The 18493-nt window shown below is 42.1% G+C and overlaps 3 protein-coding genes across 3 annotated transcripts; all 3 read left to right on the forward strand.

The window, feature by feature from the left end:
• The first annotated feature begins 556 nt into the window (after window positions 1-556).
• LOC131110497 (transforming growth factor beta activator LRRC33-like) lies at window positions 557-3259 on the forward strand. The gene is made up of 3 exons (XM_078788378.1): window positions 557-574; window positions 695-745; window positions 824-3259. Exons 1-3 carry the CDS (start codon window positions 557-559, stop codon window positions 2570-2572), a joined length of 1818 nt encoding a protein of 605 aa, XP_078644504.1. The 3' UTR covers window positions 2573-3259.
• Window positions 3260-4390: 1131 nt separating this feature from the next.
• Window positions 4391-13420, forward strand: LOC131110660 (uncharacterized). The gene is made up of 11 exons (XM_078788379.1): window positions 4391-4611; window positions 5759-5891; window positions 5986-6270; window positions 6823-7036; window positions 7252-7385; window positions 7491-7651; window positions 8816-8970; window positions 9140-9225; window positions 9311-9387; window positions 11481-11616; window positions 11725-13420. The coding sequence occupies exons 1-11, from the start codon at window positions 4471-4473 to the stop codon at window positions 12477-12479; spliced, it is 2277 nt and encodes a 758-aa protein (XP_078644505.1). The 5' UTR covers window positions 4391-4470; the 3' UTR covers window positions 12480-13420.
• A 287-nt stretch (window positions 13421-13707) lies between these two features.
• Window positions 13708-17232, forward strand: LOC131110593 (gap junction alpha-3 protein-like). The gene is made up of 2 exons (XM_058063835.2): window positions 13708-13947; window positions 15807-17232. The coding sequence occupies exon 2, from the start codon at window positions 15832-15834 to the stop codon at window positions 16885-16887; it is 1056 nt and encodes a 351-aa protein (XP_057919818.2). The 5' UTR covers window positions 13708-13947; window positions 15807-15831; the 3' UTR covers window positions 16888-17232.
• The last annotated feature ends 1261 nt before the right edge of the window (window positions 17233-18493 follow it).

Genomic DNA, 18493 nt, shown 5'->3' on the forward strand with positions numbered 1-18493 from the left:
TATAGATTCTATACAGGCATGTTTAAATAAAGTTGACTGGAAGCAGCCGTTCGCCGTGTTCTTTTTTGGTATTGAAATCCTTAAGCAAAGATTGATTTAAGCTGCTTTTGTATCGATATAAGCAGACCAAATTGGCTGGCGGGAGATGAAAAGGGCATCGTTGTAACCGGATTATCATAATAACCGGGTATCGTACTAACGGAACTAATTATATCATAAAAGACTAGAAATTTGCCGGGAAATGAAAATAGTATCGTAATAAGTAGTAATTCGTTATAACCGATATCGATATAACGAGACTTTACTGTATTTTGTCTAAAAGCCAAGTCATGTGCTCTTCCTGCATTAATTGTTTAAAAATAGTATACCAAAGTTTATCTAGTGTCCACAGCTGTTTTCTTCCTGTGTGTTTTTTTTGTGCAAAGCAGAGCTGTAAAAAGGGTGTGGAAGAAGGTGACAAAAGCACTGAAACTGCAGAAGGAACATGGTGAGAAACATGCTTTTTCATCTCCTACTACTCTGGTCACTTGGCCATGACCTTTTCACAACTGGCTTAATGGATGATGGTGCAAAGGTATGCTTAAGGAAGCGCAATTTGTAAAAAGTCATGCTTAATCTATTCATGTTTTCGACAATGCATATGTTCTGTGATCTTTACAGTACGCACTGATGATGATTAATGTTTGATTTCAAGGAACAATCCTGGAGTAACCAGAACCTATATTCCGTCCCACTGGATTTGGATGTAAGGCTGCGAAAACTCGATCTATCCAATAATTTCATCAGACAGTTGCAAACACTTAATGTGCTGTATTTGGAGCAGCTGGACTTGAGCGGCAACCAGCTGGAGCTCATCTCCGAAGGGGCGTTTGACAACCTGGCTCTGCTTGAGGAGCTGGATTTGTCTGTAAATGCCCTGAACAACAATCTTGACAGAAACAGCAAAAGCCTCCGATCTCTTGGTCGACTGAAGAGTTTGGACATATCGCTGAACAATCTGGGGGATGAGGCGGCGAAACTGTACCTACAAAACAAATCTTCTCTTGAGAAACTCAAGATGACTGGGAATTCTTTAACAACACTTAAACGCAACTTGTTCAAAGAGAGTCAGGGTCTCAGGAGCATCGTTATTGATGACAATCTGATATCAGCAATTGATGCGGGGTCGTTTGAACTGCTCTCTGAACTGGAGAGCTTACACTTGGCCAAGAATAACCTTGCCCATATCTGTGATTTTAAATTACCACAAGTTAAGTATTTAAACCTAAGTAGAAACTCGATACAGTTCTTTGTTACAGCAGAAGATAACGAAGTGTACAATCTTGAAATTCTCGATCTAAGTCATAACAAACTACTTTATTTCCCAATTCTGCCCAAACTGAACCAACTGAAGTATCTATATTTACATCATAACATAATAGGCACCCTAACTTCGGAGGCATCAATGGTATCGGAGGTTAATTCTCTTTACAATGATATCGTAAAGAAGGGTGATGTTAGAATTACAAAGAATTACCTTCACTCAAACTGGAGATTGATGCCATTGATCTATATTGACCTCAGCTATAACCACTTTACATCTTTCCCTCTGGAGACTTTGAGCCTTCTCTCTTCTTTGGAAGGACTAAATTTCAGTTTTAACTGCCTGCAAAAACTCACATGGAATGTTCGGCATGACAGTGAATCCGGACACGACAGGGAACTCTACTTCCCCTCCTTAAAGTACCTGAACATGCAAAGCAACGGACTTGAATCGGTTTCACCGCTCTTTCTACATGCACTCACACAAGTCGAGACAATAAATCTCCAAGACAACTCAGTGAAGCCTTGCGCTCCCGTGAGCCAGCTGCAGAGCTCTACATCACAGCAGCAACCTGACTCTAACTCATCATGTGTAGCCTTTGGAAAATTAAGAACCCTCAAATATCTCAACCTTGAAGACAACGGCATCAGGATCCTTCATGGAAACGCTTTCCAGAAAACCTCTTTGATATCCGTCAACCTAGCAAGAAATGTCCATATGGTCATGCAAGTTGGTGCATTGGAGGGCGTGCGGGAAACTTTACAGTCGTTGATGTTGGGTGAAGTAAACATGAACGGTTCTGATTTGTTCCTACCCTGCCTACCAGCACTTACACATCTGAATATATCCAACAACAATCTAAATGTCTTACCTCGCAGTTTAAGTTGCTCTCCTCTGAGGGAACTCAGCATAAATAATAATAACTTTCTGTCCTTAAACCAATCATTGATTTTAGCATTATCAACACATCTTGATGCTGTATACATTAGTGGAAATCCCTTTAACTGTTGTGACGCTCATTGGCTAAGAATCCTCAACGAGTCGAGGATCAAACTGCCTGACGTCAATCAAAGCACATGCTTTGCATATAACAACAGAATTCAGATTGGTGAGTATTTGACAAGTTCTTCTCTTTATTGTTCATCACACATAAATGAGATTCACTTGGGAGAAATTATTATCGTCGTTTTGTTTTTAGCTGTAATGATAACAGTGTTGATTATGTTCACCAGAAAATTGTGTTGCATCAAAACGCCGTTTGTCGTATGAGATCCAGTAGAATATTTCTATATTTCTTAGCTACTCAACAAAATTAGCATCTCTTCTGTTGTTTTCTAACTTGCTCAAATTTCTTTGCTCTCTGTGTCACGGCTGCATCTGTCCAGGACACTGGTGTATGTGAGTGACAGGAAGAAAAGCTCTGACTTGCTTGGGGAAAAGTCATTTTCCGCCAAATGCGGTTTACCTGTTTCGATCCCAAGACCCCAAATACAAGACAACTCATGTCAATTTGGAATTTAAATTTAAATTATCATCCAAAATGTATTACCAGGGGCGGCATGGCGGTCACAGCTAGGAGACCATGGTTCAATTCCCACCCTCGGCCATCTCTGTGTGGAGCTTGCATGTTCTCCCCGTGCATGCGTGGGTTTTCTCCGGGTACTCCGGTTTCCTCCCACATTCCAAAAACATGCTAGGTTAATTGGCGACTTCAAATTGTCCATAGGTATGAATGTGAGTGTGAATGGTTGTTTGTCTATATGTGCCCTGTGATTGGCTGGTGACCGCCTCTCGCCCGAAGACAGCTGGGATAGGCTCCAGCACCCCCTGCGACCCTCGTGAGGAAAAGCGGTAGAAAATGAATGAATGAATGAATGAATGTATTACCAGTGGTAGTTTAATACATGACATGGGTTCATCAAAGCACCTGCTTATTTCTTTTTCAATGAATGCCGCCTAAAAAGATGACATTTTGACATTGTGTTATGCAATTATGTTATTTTGCAACCATGTTTTTATTTTCAAATAAACACTGAAATCAATGGAGAATGCTTCATTGTGTTGACTGATAGAGACATTAACCTAATGTCTCCATGTGTGTGCAACGTGTTCTGTCTTCTAACTGCTACACAAGTTGCCTCCTGCTGGCCATTACAAAGAATGACACTTATGCACTATTTGTTAGTCATAGCTTGGATTGTGGCCATGTGTAATTACCAAAATAGTCTGTAAGTAGATTAATACTGACACTATGACTAATTCTGATGAAAGAAAGAGCAGCAAAAGGGCTCCAAAGCAAGTCTAGCCAATGAACTAACTACATATTATATGTATATTTGGTAAAAGATTGAACATTGTGACTTTTGGCAGTGTAAAACAAATGAAAAAAAAACATGTTTTAAGAGATTTCCTTACAAATATTGTCACTGTAAGCAACCATGCTATTGAGCTTGCAGACACATGCTTCTCATTTGAACATTTATATTCAATATTTTGTGCTGATTCCAGTATTAATGACCAAAAAATGCTAGTATATGCATGAGAAAGTGCCACACCCAATTTCGGGTACTTGATCAAGTAAGCTGCTTGACAAGTCTGTGCAAAGAGAACAGGAAAGGGGACTGTGTTGGTGTAAAATAACGAGAATGTAAGCATCAAATTGTATTCATTCTTCCGTGGTGGTGATTACTGGCGGCTGGCATTCAAAGATATAATAGCCCGTTTACTGATAAACTAGTAAGGACTTGTCATCCATGCCTAATTAAACATAGCTAAACGGGCCTGCACACAAAGCGTTGCTGTGTTATTTGTGTGCTGGGTATCTTTTGCTGCTGCTCAATCATTCTGAGTTGAAAGTAATTTTAAATATCGGATACGTAACCCAAGCTAATGCTACCGTGCTAGCTAATGGCTAATCATGTCAGTCGACATTGAGCGCAGTTCTTTGATTGACTACAGGCGGAGTACAGTGTTGAAAAACATTCAACTAATAAGACAGTGTGGAAGTGTATGTGGTATTTTAATTTATCCAGTGGAATTATACATATAACATATGTTGCTCAAAGCTATTAAAGTAGCTCAAAGTTATTTGGTGTATTTTCGCTACTTTATCGTAGAGGAAGCTAGCTGCTCAGTGCTCACAGCGGGAATCGAACAGCTCGACAACAATGACGGCTCAGGTGCTCCACCTCCACGGACAGCCACATCCTCCCCACAGTCTCCATAAATTACAGATATTTGTCAAAGTTTTGCTCCTGGAAGCCGCTAGGAACAAGCTGGAAAAAGAGCTTCGAATTGCCACCAACAAGGTATGCACGGTGTACTTCGCTAGCATCAACTGGTGGTCACGAAGTAGGAATATACGAAAAATGGGTATTAAAACTGTTGTTAGTTATGAGTGTTTTAACCAGTTTTACTGGGCATATTATGTTGTTACTTTTTACTGTTAAGTCGGAATTTTTTTAGTTTCAAGCACGGCGCTACGGTCGTGAAGACCATTTTTAAACTCATAACGTAGCATTACATTCTTTGGCTATATCATAAGTATACTGGCGACCTTCATCTGAACAAATGTCAGTTTTTTTAGATTAAACTGTTCAATTCAATACAATATCTGTACATTAACTGTTGTGGTGCAGAATTGGACTGCTACATTGAGATGTGTGTACAATATTTTGTTCATATTTTGTTTATTCATAACCACAATAACACAAACAGCTATTAGCCCTCTCATGCAGTGTAGTTGTAAACCACTGTCAAACACAGTTTAACTATAATAATAAATGCATAGTTAAATTGATTCCTTTCAAACAGTCAATACCCAGCAATATTTTTTTTCATAAATGCATAATGCCTGATAAAAGATTGTGCAGGGTGACCTATTGGCATTTCCATTGAGTGATAGAAGATGGAAGAATTAAAATTTGCCAACCATCCACCTACTTTCTATTCTGCCTGTTGTCATTCGTGTCACAGGTGTGCTGGAGTCTATCCCAGCAGATTTTGACGAGAGATGGCATACACCAGGAACTGGTGACCAGTCTGTCATTGAGCATATTTAGTAGGCTGACCATATTTTGATCACAGAAAATACTCACATTTTTTCACAGATTACGGCACATGCAGCCCCGCGTTTTCAAGGATCAGAATGTGTGCTGATTCTGGAAAAATGTGTACATGTTGGCAGGTCTGCATATGCAGCAGAGTGCTTTTTAAAAAATACAATTACATTTTTTTTCATTTGGTGATTATAATAGGCAAACAACAATTACCACCTTTGAACAATTGGACTCTCCATGTTTTTGGAATTTGTGAGGAATCTGGAATATCTGTAGAAAACTCATGTAAGCATGAGCAAAACATTGAAACTCCGCACTAATGTTCAGACATTTAAACCTGCATGCCCGTTATCCAGACATTCAGATGTTTATTAACTTTAACTTATCTGTCCTACAGGCATATGAAGAAGTTGAAGGTTTCTTGATGTCATCTTTTTCAGCAAGTGTCTTCAATGATCTTTTACACACACTTGATGAGAGATATCAAACTATAGACAAGCTCTCATCTCTTTTTCAGGACCTGTCACTGCGTAAGTTCAAAAGGTCTTAACCCTTAAATCACAATTGTCATTTACATTCACCTTGTTTGTCTGAGCACTTCTTTCCTTTGCCTTCCACCTATAGAGCCGCAAGCCCATCTGATGCCTTTTCACAAAAATGGGGTGAGGCGACACCAAGGTCAGCTACTGGGCTTGAAAGGGATCCTTTACGCTGATGCGCTCAGGTTTGGGCCTCTATTGCAGACCTTTATTATGGCCACGTCCATATCCAAAGCAGTCCAGGTGCTTGGAGTCACCCGAAGCCTACAAGAGTTGACAGGATTACTCATTGCCCTGCCCCCAGCAGCCCAGGTGGATAACATCCCCGATCAAAACAGCTCTGTTGAGACTGTCAACACGCCATATGGCTGTAAGGATGCAGAACAAGAAGCAGACGTTTTGGAGGAGAAATGCCAACCGAAGGATCAGATTGTTCCTCCTGTCCTCATTGAGTGCGCTCAGGTAATCACAAAGACAGCACCATCATTCATTTGGGGACGTGAAGATGATGGGTATGTGCAACGCAGACAACAAACATCTGACCAGGTGCTGCACCTCCTAAGAGCATACTCTAAAACTGTAGGGGTGCTGGAGGCCTCTGTAATGGAGCAGACTGAGCACTCTTCGCAGCTCTCGTTGCCCACCATGGAAACGTGGCTTTCTCCTATCAGGCAGATGTCACATGGTCAAGATAAAACCTCACTTCCAAAAACATTGCTTGCAGAAACAGTAAATCAAGCTCCTGTTTTCAGAGTGAAACGGGTCGAGTCAGATGGCTCGCTCACGTACACTTGTATGATTGCAACTGAGACTGAATTGTGGGATTTTGGAGACGTCAGCGCAGAGGCGGCACAGGGGAAAGCCAACAACAGCTCTTCTGACAACAAAGACCACAAAGGCACAAAGTCCGAGGAAGAGAAAGCCTGCAAAATTAAAACCCAAACACCCCATTGCACAAATTCTGAAAACGACAATGATTCCACAAGAAAGGCCCGAAGCAATGCGTTCACCATTCCCAAGTTCCAGGTGCGAAGGTTTGAGGAACATGAGGTTGTTGTATCCCACATTGTGAGTCCGAGCAACTTCTACATCCAGCACGCTGACTCTCTCGCCAAACTGCAGGCTCTTGTTACTAAGTAAGTTGTTCAGCACTTTTTCATTCTCATCTAATCTCCCATCTGCTTTTTCTCAGCTTTTTACAGCCCTCACTAATTCCATGATCACATTTACAGAACCTAAAGAGGCATTTATCCTTATTGTTCATTACAGTTCTTTGTAGATTCCACACCCCCTTTTTTAATATTCCACATGTTTCTGGTTGCCATTATGTTTTCTATCCCTCATTTTAAAGCAGCTGTGAAGCCAGTAGTTCATATGCTGAGCAGAACTGCATTCCAGACATCGGAGCCCATGTAATCGCCTGGTTACCTAGGCAAGAACAATGGTGCAGGGCTCAGGTGACAAAGATATGTGGCATGAGCAAAGGTGGGTCTATATTTTTGTTCACGTGGAGGTAACCTCTAGGTGGCAGCAGCACCTCACTTGTCTCCTGGTGGGGACTCATGTCTTCTCTGTTTTTACTATCCCAAGATGAAATAACTGATGGAGCCAAGGGTGAGACCTCTATCAAAGTGGAGATAAGGAGGTTAGATCATGGCGACACCGCCTGTGTGTCGCTGTGTAACATCAATGAGATGAGTCCAGAAATGGCCGACTTACCACTGCAGTCGATGCAAGTTTCACTGGCAAATGTGAGTAGCTCCTTTCTTAATATATATATTTTTTTTTTACAACAATATCACCTTCATGATGTTCCATATGCATGGAAGGTCATCAAAAGCATCAAGACTGTAGTGAGACCACATGTGTGAACTGCACGGATTGGCGTTAATTCTCCATGCTGTTCTGTCAACGGTGCTGAGGCGTAAAAACGGTCTGCAATCACTTTTTGCGACCCACGGCATCTCAGATGAAAGAAAATCCACTGATCCTCAATCTGGTCTGCTTTCTGTCCATATGCTGAAGGCGGAGGCTCAGCAGGCACAACTGCTCACAAAATGACACATTCAACATCATCTAGTGATTATGGTCTAGCCCTCCCCATGCACCAGATCTTTTTCAACAGTTTTTTTTTTTTTTTTACAATGCCAAGAATGATGCAGCATGTACTTTGTGATTTTAGCTAATAAAAACACATCATATCATGCGACATAGACTGCGTTCTTACTGCATGGTATAAATCCCACGATTTCAGGTGCCGTTCACATTACTAAAAAATGTGACTTGTAAAAGTGCCAGGTGTTTATGGAAGTAAACATTGCCCCAGTTTGGGCTATGCTTGCTGTGTTAGCGGCAATTACAAGGATTTTGTGTAACGAGAGTCAACATTTTCTTAACCAAATGATTCCACGTAGGAGATTAAGAAGAAAGAGGGCAATCATTTTGGCTATGACAGTTTGTGAGAACGATGTCTTACGAGGATTGTGTGGTTGGATGTCAGAGCCATGAGTGGTGAGACACTGACATAAGCTGCTTAACTAATACTTTTTAAAAATAGTTTTATGATGACAAGAACGTCTGCCTCCCTCTGTGAGTACCTTTTTATTCAAGTCTTGCACTGCAAAGTATGGCTTTCAATGACGTATTCGTCGGATATATGCGACCTGACCGTCCACACTTCAGTCGATTAGATTCTTATCAGATATTGCTACATACGATGCTACAAAAAAGACCTGTAACGTGAACCTGGCCTAACTTTGTTTGATTAGTGTCCTCAAAATATAATACAATATATTGATAATTGGAATTCATTAATCTGATTAGTTGCACTTAAGTGTCAACAAAGATGGCAAATGTGATGTTTTTTTTTCCTTAATCAAACTTCATGCTATTTTCCATCTGTTTCCTCCCATGAGGTGAGTCCTGCAAATGAATCAGACTGGTCTGACAATGCAGTGGAGTGGTTCAGAGCCATGGTGCACGACCGGATCTTCTACGCCAGAATTTACACACAAGGGCCCTGTGTGACAGTTGAGCTTTTCTTGGAAAAGGGGAAGCTAGGAGCTATGAGGTGCTTGAGTTTTTGCATGTCACCAGTAAAACTTTTATTTAAATTTGTTGACATTTTCACACAGTCACAAACATGTCCCTATGTGATCTTCTGTGGTTTTTAAAGCACTAATGATGGCTTAAGACGCTTGAACAGGACTGTATGTAATATATGCCCGGTTGCATTGTAGGCGAGGCCCCCCATTGTCTTTGCGACTGGCCCAAAATGGACATGCCAAACACAGCCAACTGAAGAATTTCAGTTTAGCCAGGAAAAGTAAGGCTCCGATCAAATCTTTTAAGATGCCCCCCCCCATCTTCTCCTGGTGCCATTGTAATGTTTGTGTTGTCTCCTGTTTCAGAAGGCAATCAGGTCCAACTGAAGCATAAACAAGACACAGAATGGGAGAAGTACCTCATTTCACGCTACACTCGGCAAGTGATCTGACGATAGTACTTTAGTATAAAGTATGATGTGCAAAATTTAATGATGGTGGTGTTGTAAATGGCTATTCTTAAATAAGTGTTAACCACAAGTGTATGAGCATATGCATTTTCTTGTATTACAACCAAATATAATGAATATAAATTGAAGTGTTTGTGTGTTTTATAGAACATTTCTGTTTCAATGTAGTTCTTTAAAAAAATATCAAGGCTTCTGTAAAGTGTTAGTGTTCTGTTCTTTTTTTTCTCAAATTGATTACTTTCAACCCCAGACCTATCAACATGTACACATTTTCTGTACTACGCACGCATTTTGACCGTTGTACACGTTTTGTTGTATTTTGCCAGTGTCTGTTTCGAGTTCTGTCTCTGAAACCTGGATGGTGCTCTTGTGTTGAGGCACCAGGATGTGCTGCTTAATAAATCTGAAAAAAAAAGTGAAAGTTATTTCAGATGTTTTTCTTTTGATTTGGATGATTCTAACTAAAACCTAATTCAAATCCCAAATTCAGTATCTCAGAAAATTTTAATATTAAGACCAATTTTTAAAAAAAATTATCCATCTATCCATTTTCTTGACCGCCTTTCCTCACTAGGGTCAAGGGTAGGCTGGAGCCTATCCTAGCTGACTTGGGCGGGACATGGGGTACAAGCTGTACTGGTCGCCAGCCAATCACAGGACACAAACAATCATTCACATTCATACCCATTAACCTAAAGTGCATGTTTGGGGAGAACATGCAAACTCCACACAGAGATTCCCAAGCGGAGATTCAACCCGATTTTAGAAAGTTGGTCAACTGAGAACTATGAATATGTACAATTCTCAATACTTTGTTGGTGTTCCTATTGCGGGAATTACTGCAGTAGTACGGCGTGGCATGGAGTTTATCAGTAAATGGCAATGTTGCTCTGATCGTGGCCTTCAGTTTTTCTACATTTTTGGGTCTGGCATTTTGCATTTCCCTCTAAATAATAATACTCCATAGATTTTCTACGCATTTGAGGTCAGGTGGCCAATTAAAGATAAGTAAAGAAACTAACTAAAACTGACCTTGGACCCCCGAAAACGCAGACGGATGACATTTTGGCACCCTAAACCACATCACTTTTGAAGGGGTGCTATGTTATCCGCCTGTTCCCAGTCAGTCGGCGTGTTAATTGCATACTGTATTTATAGGCCTTTGCATGGACAATCCCCAGTAAACATTACATTGGTAGTATGAAACCATAAAAAATAAGGCATTTACACACCTTCATAGTTGGAGTTACGGCTCATATGGGTCAGTTTAGGTTAAAACTAGAGATGTGACAATAGCTGCCAAAAGGTGACAATTTTTTTCAGAATACCAACAAGTGTTGGTCGGAGTTGAAGAGTTCATGTATCTCCATAACTCGTGCATCCTGTCCGTGACAGCGGCTCAGGTCAAAGGCCTTCTTCAGCCTCCTGCCCTCACACAAACACAATAAATAATGTGTCATGGTCCGGGGCGCTTTGTGTCCACACAGATTCCTGGGAGTAGGCGGAAATCGAGGCGTTTGATCTGAAAGAGTCTTGTTGCAGCCCAATAAAGGATGCCTTTGTATGTAAATTGTTTGTCCGAGACCATATGACCACTACGGTGCAGGGCACTGGCTTGTGGCGGAGGAAGGATTAGCATTTTCCCAACGCATGGTGTTTCTCAGCACAGTCTTTTGGTTTGCTTATAAAAATATTATTTTAATTAATTTTGTCCTGCTTTGTACACTTAGTGTGTACCACCACAGCTGCAGGTAAAATGACTAATTTGTGTGTCACACTAACTCTTTAAGAAGACTGAACGGGTTTAAGTGATACCTAATCGTCAACTATAATTAATGAAGGTCATATTTTCACTTGTGGAATTGCTGGTTTAAAGTAAAACAATAGATGTCTTTCACTTGTGTGGTTGCATTTGTGGAGGAATTTTGTCGTCGTTCTGTCGGGAAGTGGTCTGTCGATCCGTTTGGGAGTTCAGTATTAATACAGAGCGAGCGCATCACGTGGTTGAGCGGCTGTTTCTCAATTGGCTTCCACCTGTTGCGTCTTGTGACGGCGCATGATGTTAGGCCATCGCCCCTGCTTTTATACAACAATGCACCACTGGGCATTTCCTGTCTGTTGCCATATTGCCAAGGAATTGGTCAGTATGGGGACCTTTGGATGCGGCGCCGCTTACGCCGCTTGCACGGCCGGCTAATCCTGGTAAAGTGCTGAACTTTTTAATAATTTATGTTTCTGGCTATCAAAGGCTATATTTCGAAAAGTTGATATTGGAGGTGAATATTTATTAAGATATGCTTTGATTTTCAGCCCTGGAGTCGAAAATGAACTGGGGGTCCTTCTATGCCGTGATCAGCGGCATAAACCGGCACTCAACAGGCATCGGACGTATTTGGCTCTCCGTCATCTTCATTTTCCGCATCTTCGTCCTGGTGGTCGCGGCGGAGAGCGTTTGGGGAGACGAGAAATCCGGCTTCACCTGCAACACCCAGCAACCCGGCTGCAACAGCGTCTGCTACGACCAGTTCTTCCCCATCTCGCACATCCGCTTGTGGTCTCTCCAACTCATCCTGGTCTCCACGCCTGCTCTCCTGGTGGGCATGCATGTAGCCCATCGGCGCCACATTGATAAGAAGACCCTAAAGCGAGCAGGGCGGAACAGCCCGAAAGAACTAGAGCATATCAAGAACCAGAAGTTTCGAATCACCGGAGCACTTTGGTGGACCTACATGATCAGCATCATCTTCCGAATCATCTTTGAGGTTGCTTTTCTCTACATATTCTACATGATCTACCCAGGTTTTAGGATGGTACGCTTGGTGAAGTGTGACTCGTACCCGTGCCCCAACACCGTGGACTGCTTTGTGTCCAGACCCACAGAGAAAACCATCTTCACTGTCTTCATGCTGGCGGTGTCCGGAGTGTGTGTGCTTCTCAACTTGGCCGAGGTGATGTACCTCATCGGCCGGGCATGCAAACGCTGCCTTCGCCGTTCTGAGGAAGAATCCAAAGTTGACTGGATGAGTCAGAAATTGTCTACGTATAAAATGAGATCAATCAGCTGATAGAAACTACTAAAAATCTGCAGAGTATGTGACTCTGTATTTGTACTACAATATTATTTATATCATGTCAAATAATGTATTATATTTATACCTGACTGCTGTGCCCCTTATGTTTTAACTGTGTATAAACGAATGAATGTTGTATTTTAACGTATCTTTTACTCTGTTTACTTGTTTTTATTTGACTCCATTTTTCTGTAAAGTGTCTTTGAGTATTTTGAAAAGCGCTATACAAATATTTATATTATTATTATTATATATATACGTTACACATTTATTCAACCGTTTTTTCTCGTCAGTTATTAACTGACACAAGCTGTATCTGCTATTGAATCTTGAGGACATACTTGGGATTCACGTACTTTAAATTATTAAAATACACAATACCGGTATCTATTTGAGAAAATATATCTACTTTTAAATGGTTTTACTGTTTAAAACATGAGTACAGTGTGTTTAAACTAAAAAAAGCATATATAAATTGTACACTTCATTAAACACATTTTAATGATACTTTTTATTTTAACTATTCAAGAGCCTTTTCCTTGACGGTACACTGGTGAGCATGTGCAGTTGTGTTAAAAAAATATAAATACATAAGTGTGCTTTTGAGGAATATTTACTCGGTTTGACTCTTGAGTGGTGCGATCCTACTGTAATGATTTAATAATGTGCTAAACACTGTAAAGCGCTTCTGACATGTTGTTGTAAAACTATGTTAACTATGCATAGATGCATATTTCAATAGCAGTTCATGCAAAGTAAATATGATCCGCATCTGTCCATTATTCAACATGGGTGCTATGTTTCATATGTTTCAACTCAAATGCTGACTTTTCTGTACATGTACTATGTACTGTACATGCATTATCTGCATGATTTTAAAAAGTTACTAAAAATTAATATACTGTATACGTGACACAGTTCATGAATAAAGTAAGAATTTGGTTCATTTCCTGACTTATTTGTTCCTGTTCCTTTCATTCCAATGCGAGGATGCAAATGGCCACTCATCTCCAAACCATGCCCTCCATGATAGGAGAAGACCCCCCCTCTTTGTGCTATATTTAGAAACAAGGACCACTTATAGCTGGAACATCATTGGCCAGTTGACTTGTCAGTCACAAACAACCAACCTAGTAGACAGGCTTTAATAGTTTACATTCAAGTACACACTGGGCCAAATTTAACCATGGAGGTGGGGGGGGCGGATATGGTTGGGAGCGTGTCCAGCAGCGTGTTGTGGTCAGTGGAAGAACATCGGTGGGATGGTCCTAGATCTTTCCTGAGCTGGACGGGGAGAGACGGCGGGGTTGAAGTTGACTTTTCCCGTCCATTCAAGGGCATTGCTGAAGGACTCAAAGATCACGCTTAAACGCACAAAGGCCCGTCAGCACGGGGCAGCCGGCCTCATGGACGCTGGAAAACACGTAGGCGTTCGATACAAGGGATGTATCAGCTGATAAAGGTGAGTTTAACGTCTAAATTTCCATTCCGTATCTGAACACCATTGTCCAGACTAATCGAGTTCCTGACATTACTAATATTATTCCAGTTTTACCAATACGAACATCAACACCGTCTTAGCTGGTGTTTCATTTCACTCAATGCACAGATCGTGTTCCCCAACCAGGGGGCCACGACTTGCAGGATCATGACTGGAACCCGCCTTTCCCTGTCTACACATGCCAAATATATACTCTGTTAAAGTAAATATAATCCTGTTGGGGTCCACGTGGAATAAGCCAGTCCTCACCAAGTTGCATGTTGGTGTAACACTCTGCCTCATGAGACTCATTTGCTGTAATGTAATACTCTGCTTGGTAAGGCATTACATACTGTAAATGTTATTATTATTATGAAAAAAAATACAAAGCTGGTCATTGATGGGCCTAAGATGGCCTGGTTTTAGGTCAGGTTCTTTCACATAAATACATCCAAATACTGTAGTCATCCATCTTTATAGGGAAATCCAGATTCATACACAATACTGGAACAAAAAAATTAAGAAGTCCTGATTATTGATTCGATTATTATTATTATTATTATTATTAAAAACCATTCATTCATTAATTCATTCATTTTCTACCGCTTATCCTCATGAGGGTTGCAGGCGTGCTGGAGCCTATCCCAGCTGTCTTCAGGTGAGAGGCGGGGTACACCCTGGACTGGTCACCAGCCAATCACAGGGCACATATAGTCAAACAACCATTCACACTCAAATTCATACCTATGGACAATTTGGAGTCGCTAATTAACCTAGCATGTTTTTGGAATGTGGGAGGAAACCGGAGTATCCGGAGAAAACCCACGCATGCACGGGGAGAACATGCAAACTCCACACAGAGACAGCCGAGGGTGGAATTGGACTCGGGTTTTCTAGCTGTGAGGCCTCCTTGCTAACCACTTGGTCGCCATTTATAATAATAGAAATACTTGGAATATTCTTGGAATATTTGTAATGAAGTATTATTATTGAAGTGGTCCCCCTGGACTAGATTATTGTTATTACTATGACAAGTAGTAGTAGTACAGTAGCATCTTTATATTAAATCATATTGCTACAGTATATACTGTAATTTCGGAAAAATTTGATGAATTTTGTGCTATTTTATATTTCAAGAATTCACTCGAAATTTATTTATTTTCGATCAATTAAATCACTTCCGGCTGCACGGTGATCGAGTGGTTAGCACGCAGACCTCACAGCTAGGAGACCAGGGTTCAATTCCACCCTCGGCCATCTCTGTGTGGAGTTTGCATGTTCTCCCCGTGCATGCGTGGGTTTTCTCCGGGTACTCCGGTTTCCTCCCACATTCCAAAAACATGCTAGGTTAATTAGCGACTCCAAATTGTCCATAGGTATGAATGTGAGTGTGAATGGTTGTTTGTCTATATGTGCCCTGTGATTGGCTGAGGTGTACCCCGCCTCTTGCCTGAAGACAGCTGGGATAGGCTCCAGCACCCCCTGCGACCCTTGTGAGGAAAAGTGGTACAAAATGAATGAATGAAAAAGCCACTTCCACACAGAAACCCCTCAAAATGGCTATTGTCTGTACTTTCCCACCAGAATCAGATAATCAGATGTGTGTGCATGATTGTTTTCAGGGCAGGAAAAGTGAATGTTGGGTGTTAAAGTTCACACTCGGTATACGGTTTCACACAGATTCTGTTCCCACTTTGATACTACCGCCAAAAATTGCGAAATTGCGGCTTCTTTGTCCGTACACGGAATGAACAACATAAGATGTGTGAAATAGTGATGCAAAAGTTACTTTGGTTCCTTCAAATGTTTTTTGGACTAAACAGTCTTCCTAATTCTTCCAGTCCTAGCTGTGCACTGACATAGACCATGGGGGACTGGAACCTGTTGGGAAAGCTCTTGGAAAAAGCCCAGGAGCATTCCACCGTGGTGGGCAAGGTGTGGCTCACGGTCCTTTTCATCTTCCGCATCCTGATTCTCAGCGCGGCTACGGAGAAGGTGTGGGGCGACGAGCAGTCGGGCTTCACTTGTGACACCAAGCAGCCCGGTTGCGAGAACGTATGCTACGACATCACTTTCCCCATCTCTCACGTTCGATTCTGGGTGCTGCAGATCATCTTCGTATCCACGCCGACGCTGATCTACCTTGGCCACATATTGCATCTGGTACGCATGGAGGAGAAACAGAAGGAGAAGGAGCAAACGCAGCATCCGGACAAACCGGCCGTCGTTGTGGATACCCACAAGCACAAAAAGCCTCTCATGAGAGACGACAAAGGCCGAGTGCGCCTGCAGGGGGAGCTTTTGCGCACATATGTCTTCAATGTCATTTTTAAGACCCTCTTTGAAGTGGGCTTCATTGTGGCTCAGTACCTTTTGTATGGATTTGAGCTGAAACCCATGTACACATGTGACAGGCCGCCGTGCCCCAACGCGGTCAACTGCTACATCTCCCGTCCCACTGAGAAAACCATCTTTATCATTTTCATGCTGGGCGTGGCCGCTGTTTCTCTCTTTCTTAACCTCATCGAGATCTACCACCTGGGCTTCACTAAGTGCCGCCAGGGCATCACCTTTAAAAGACGAAACCGGTCACCTGACAGCATCGCAAAGGAGCCGAGTGACACGGGAGTGACGCCGCCGACTTATGACGAGTACTTCCACGAACATCGCCCGCCGAGCTATAACCTCTCGTCTCCGTGTGAGGGCGCCGATTCTTCCTTCCACCCCTGTCACAGTAAGGCAGCCTCCAAACAAAACAAGGACAACCTAGCGGCGGAAAGGAGCAGCAGCAAGACAGAGGAATGTGACCTCAATGGGAAGAAGCCAGCAGGGTCGGCCCCCGGGACGCCCACGCAGGCCAGGCCGGGCCGCGGTGTCAAACACACCAACAACAAGACGAGAATAGATGACCTGAAGATATGAGGTTTCTCTGTCTGGAGGGTCTTACATGGCTGTGAAGGGATTGGATTCATTCCGTAGGTGACATTCGAGGTCCTCACTAAAGTTGTTTTTGTTAGATGCAGGAAATGGTGCATGGTCCACTTTTTGAGGCAAGACATACTGGGAAAGGGGTTTGTTGTAGTGGGAATCATGGACGTCACTATAAGTCTATGTTAGGGTGGCGGGAAGTTCCTAAGACTGACAATAAGGTACTCGCTTTACAATACGGTACACAAAATACAGTCGTTACTGAGGAACTAATGAATACTTGCTCACGGAGCAACAAAACAAAAACACATCCACAGCAAGTTCACGCATCACATAAATCAACAGCTAAACAGCTGGGAAGTTCAGAGCTACCCAGCATACCTTGCGGTGGGAATATATGGGTGTTTAGAAATGCACAGTGGGTCAGATTAAGACTTGTGGTGGGTCTGACGTGGCCCACGGGCCGCAGTTTGCCCATCCCTGTTCTAAAGCGTTGCTCAGTGGCACCTCGGTTTTGTGCAATTTTGGGTGGCTGGAAGTTCCTAAGACTGACAATAAGATACTCGCTTTACAATAAGGTACACAAAATACAGTAGTTACTGAGGAACTAATGAATACTTGCTCACGGAGCAACAAAACAAAAACACATCCACAGCAAGTTCACGCATCACATAAATCAACAGCTAAACAGCTGGGAAGTTCAGAGCTACCCAGCATACCTTGCGGCAGGAATATATGGGTGTTTTGAAATGCACAGTGGGTCAGATTAAGACTCGTGGTGGGTCTGACGTGGCGCACAGGCCGCAGTTTGTCCATCCCTGTTCTAAAGCGTTACTCAGTGATACCTCGGGTTTCATGCAATTTTGGGTGGCTGGAAGTTCCTAAGACCGACAATAAGATACTTGCTTTGCAGTAAGTACACAAAATACAGTAGTTACTGAGGAACTAATGAATACTTGCTCACGTAGCAACAAAACAAAAACACATCCACAGCAAGTTAACACATCACATAAATCAACAGCTAAATATAACACTGAACTTCAAAATGTGATTTTCCAAATGCCCTCAAGGCATGCTGGGAGGTTCAGAGCTACCCAGCATACCTTGCGGCGAGAATATATGGGTGTTTAGAAATGCACAGTGGGCCAGATTAAGACTCATGATGGGTCTGACGTGGCCCACAGGCCGCAGTTTGTCCATCCTTGTTCTAAAGCGTTACTTAGTGATACCTCGGGTTTCATGCAATTTTTCCCATAAGAAATAATGTAAATCCCATTAATCTGTTCCAGGCACCCAAAATATGAAACAAAATCAATTTTACAGATAACAATTATTATATAACAAATTTGAAGTTGATGTCAGATATACTACAGTAAGATATTGTAGTAGTACATTTTGTCAGAAAAGGCAGGGAAGGAAACCTAGCGACCAAACCCTCCCCCCAGCTGTCAAACTTAGTGACGTCCCTGGTGTGAATGGTGCAATATTCTTCCCACCATTGCCAATGAGCAATGAAGTAGAAGTATGCTCAGGTTTTTGTTAAAACTCCACACAAAAACTTTTGAGAACCAAATCCGCGGGTTCAGTTTTGGACCTGAAA

The sequence above is a fragment of the Doryrhamphus excisus genome, linkage group LG22, assembly GCF_037039965.1.
Source record: "Doryrhamphus excisus strain RoL-2023G ecotype Guam linkage group LG22, RoL_Dexc_Guam_v1.1, whole genome shotgun sequence".
Taxonomy (NCBI): domain Eukaryota; kingdom Metazoa; phylum Chordata; class Actinopteri; order Syngnathiformes; family Syngnathidae; genus Doryrhamphus; species Doryrhamphus excisus.

What these genes read in the sequence shown, in the direction of transcription:
- LOC131110497 (XM_078788378.1), top strand. An exon ending in CCGTCCCACTGGATTTGGAT is followed by an intron (nt 746 to 823) that starts GTAAGGCTGCGA and finishes TATTTGGAGCAG; the next exon opens with CTGGACTTGAGCGGCAACCA.
- LOC131110660 (XM_078788379.1), top strand. Translation starts at nt 4,471, where the DNA reads ATGACGGCTCAGGTGCTCCACCTCCACGGACAGCCACATCCTCCCCAC. An exon ending in CTGCAGGCTCTTGTTACTAA is followed by an intron (nt 7,037 to 7,251) that starts GTAAGTTGTTCA and finishes CTCATTTTAAAG; the next exon opens with CAGCTGTGAAGCCAGTAGTT. An exon ending in GGGAAGCTAGGAGCTATGAG is followed by an intron (nt 8,971 to 9,139) that starts GTGCTTGAGTTT and finishes GTTGCATTGTAG; the next exon opens with GCGAGGCCCCCCATTGTCTT.
- LOC131110593 (XM_058063835.2), top strand. Translation starts at nt 15,832, where the DNA reads ATGGGGGACTGGAACCTGTTGGGAAAGCTCTTGGAAAAAGCCCAGGAG.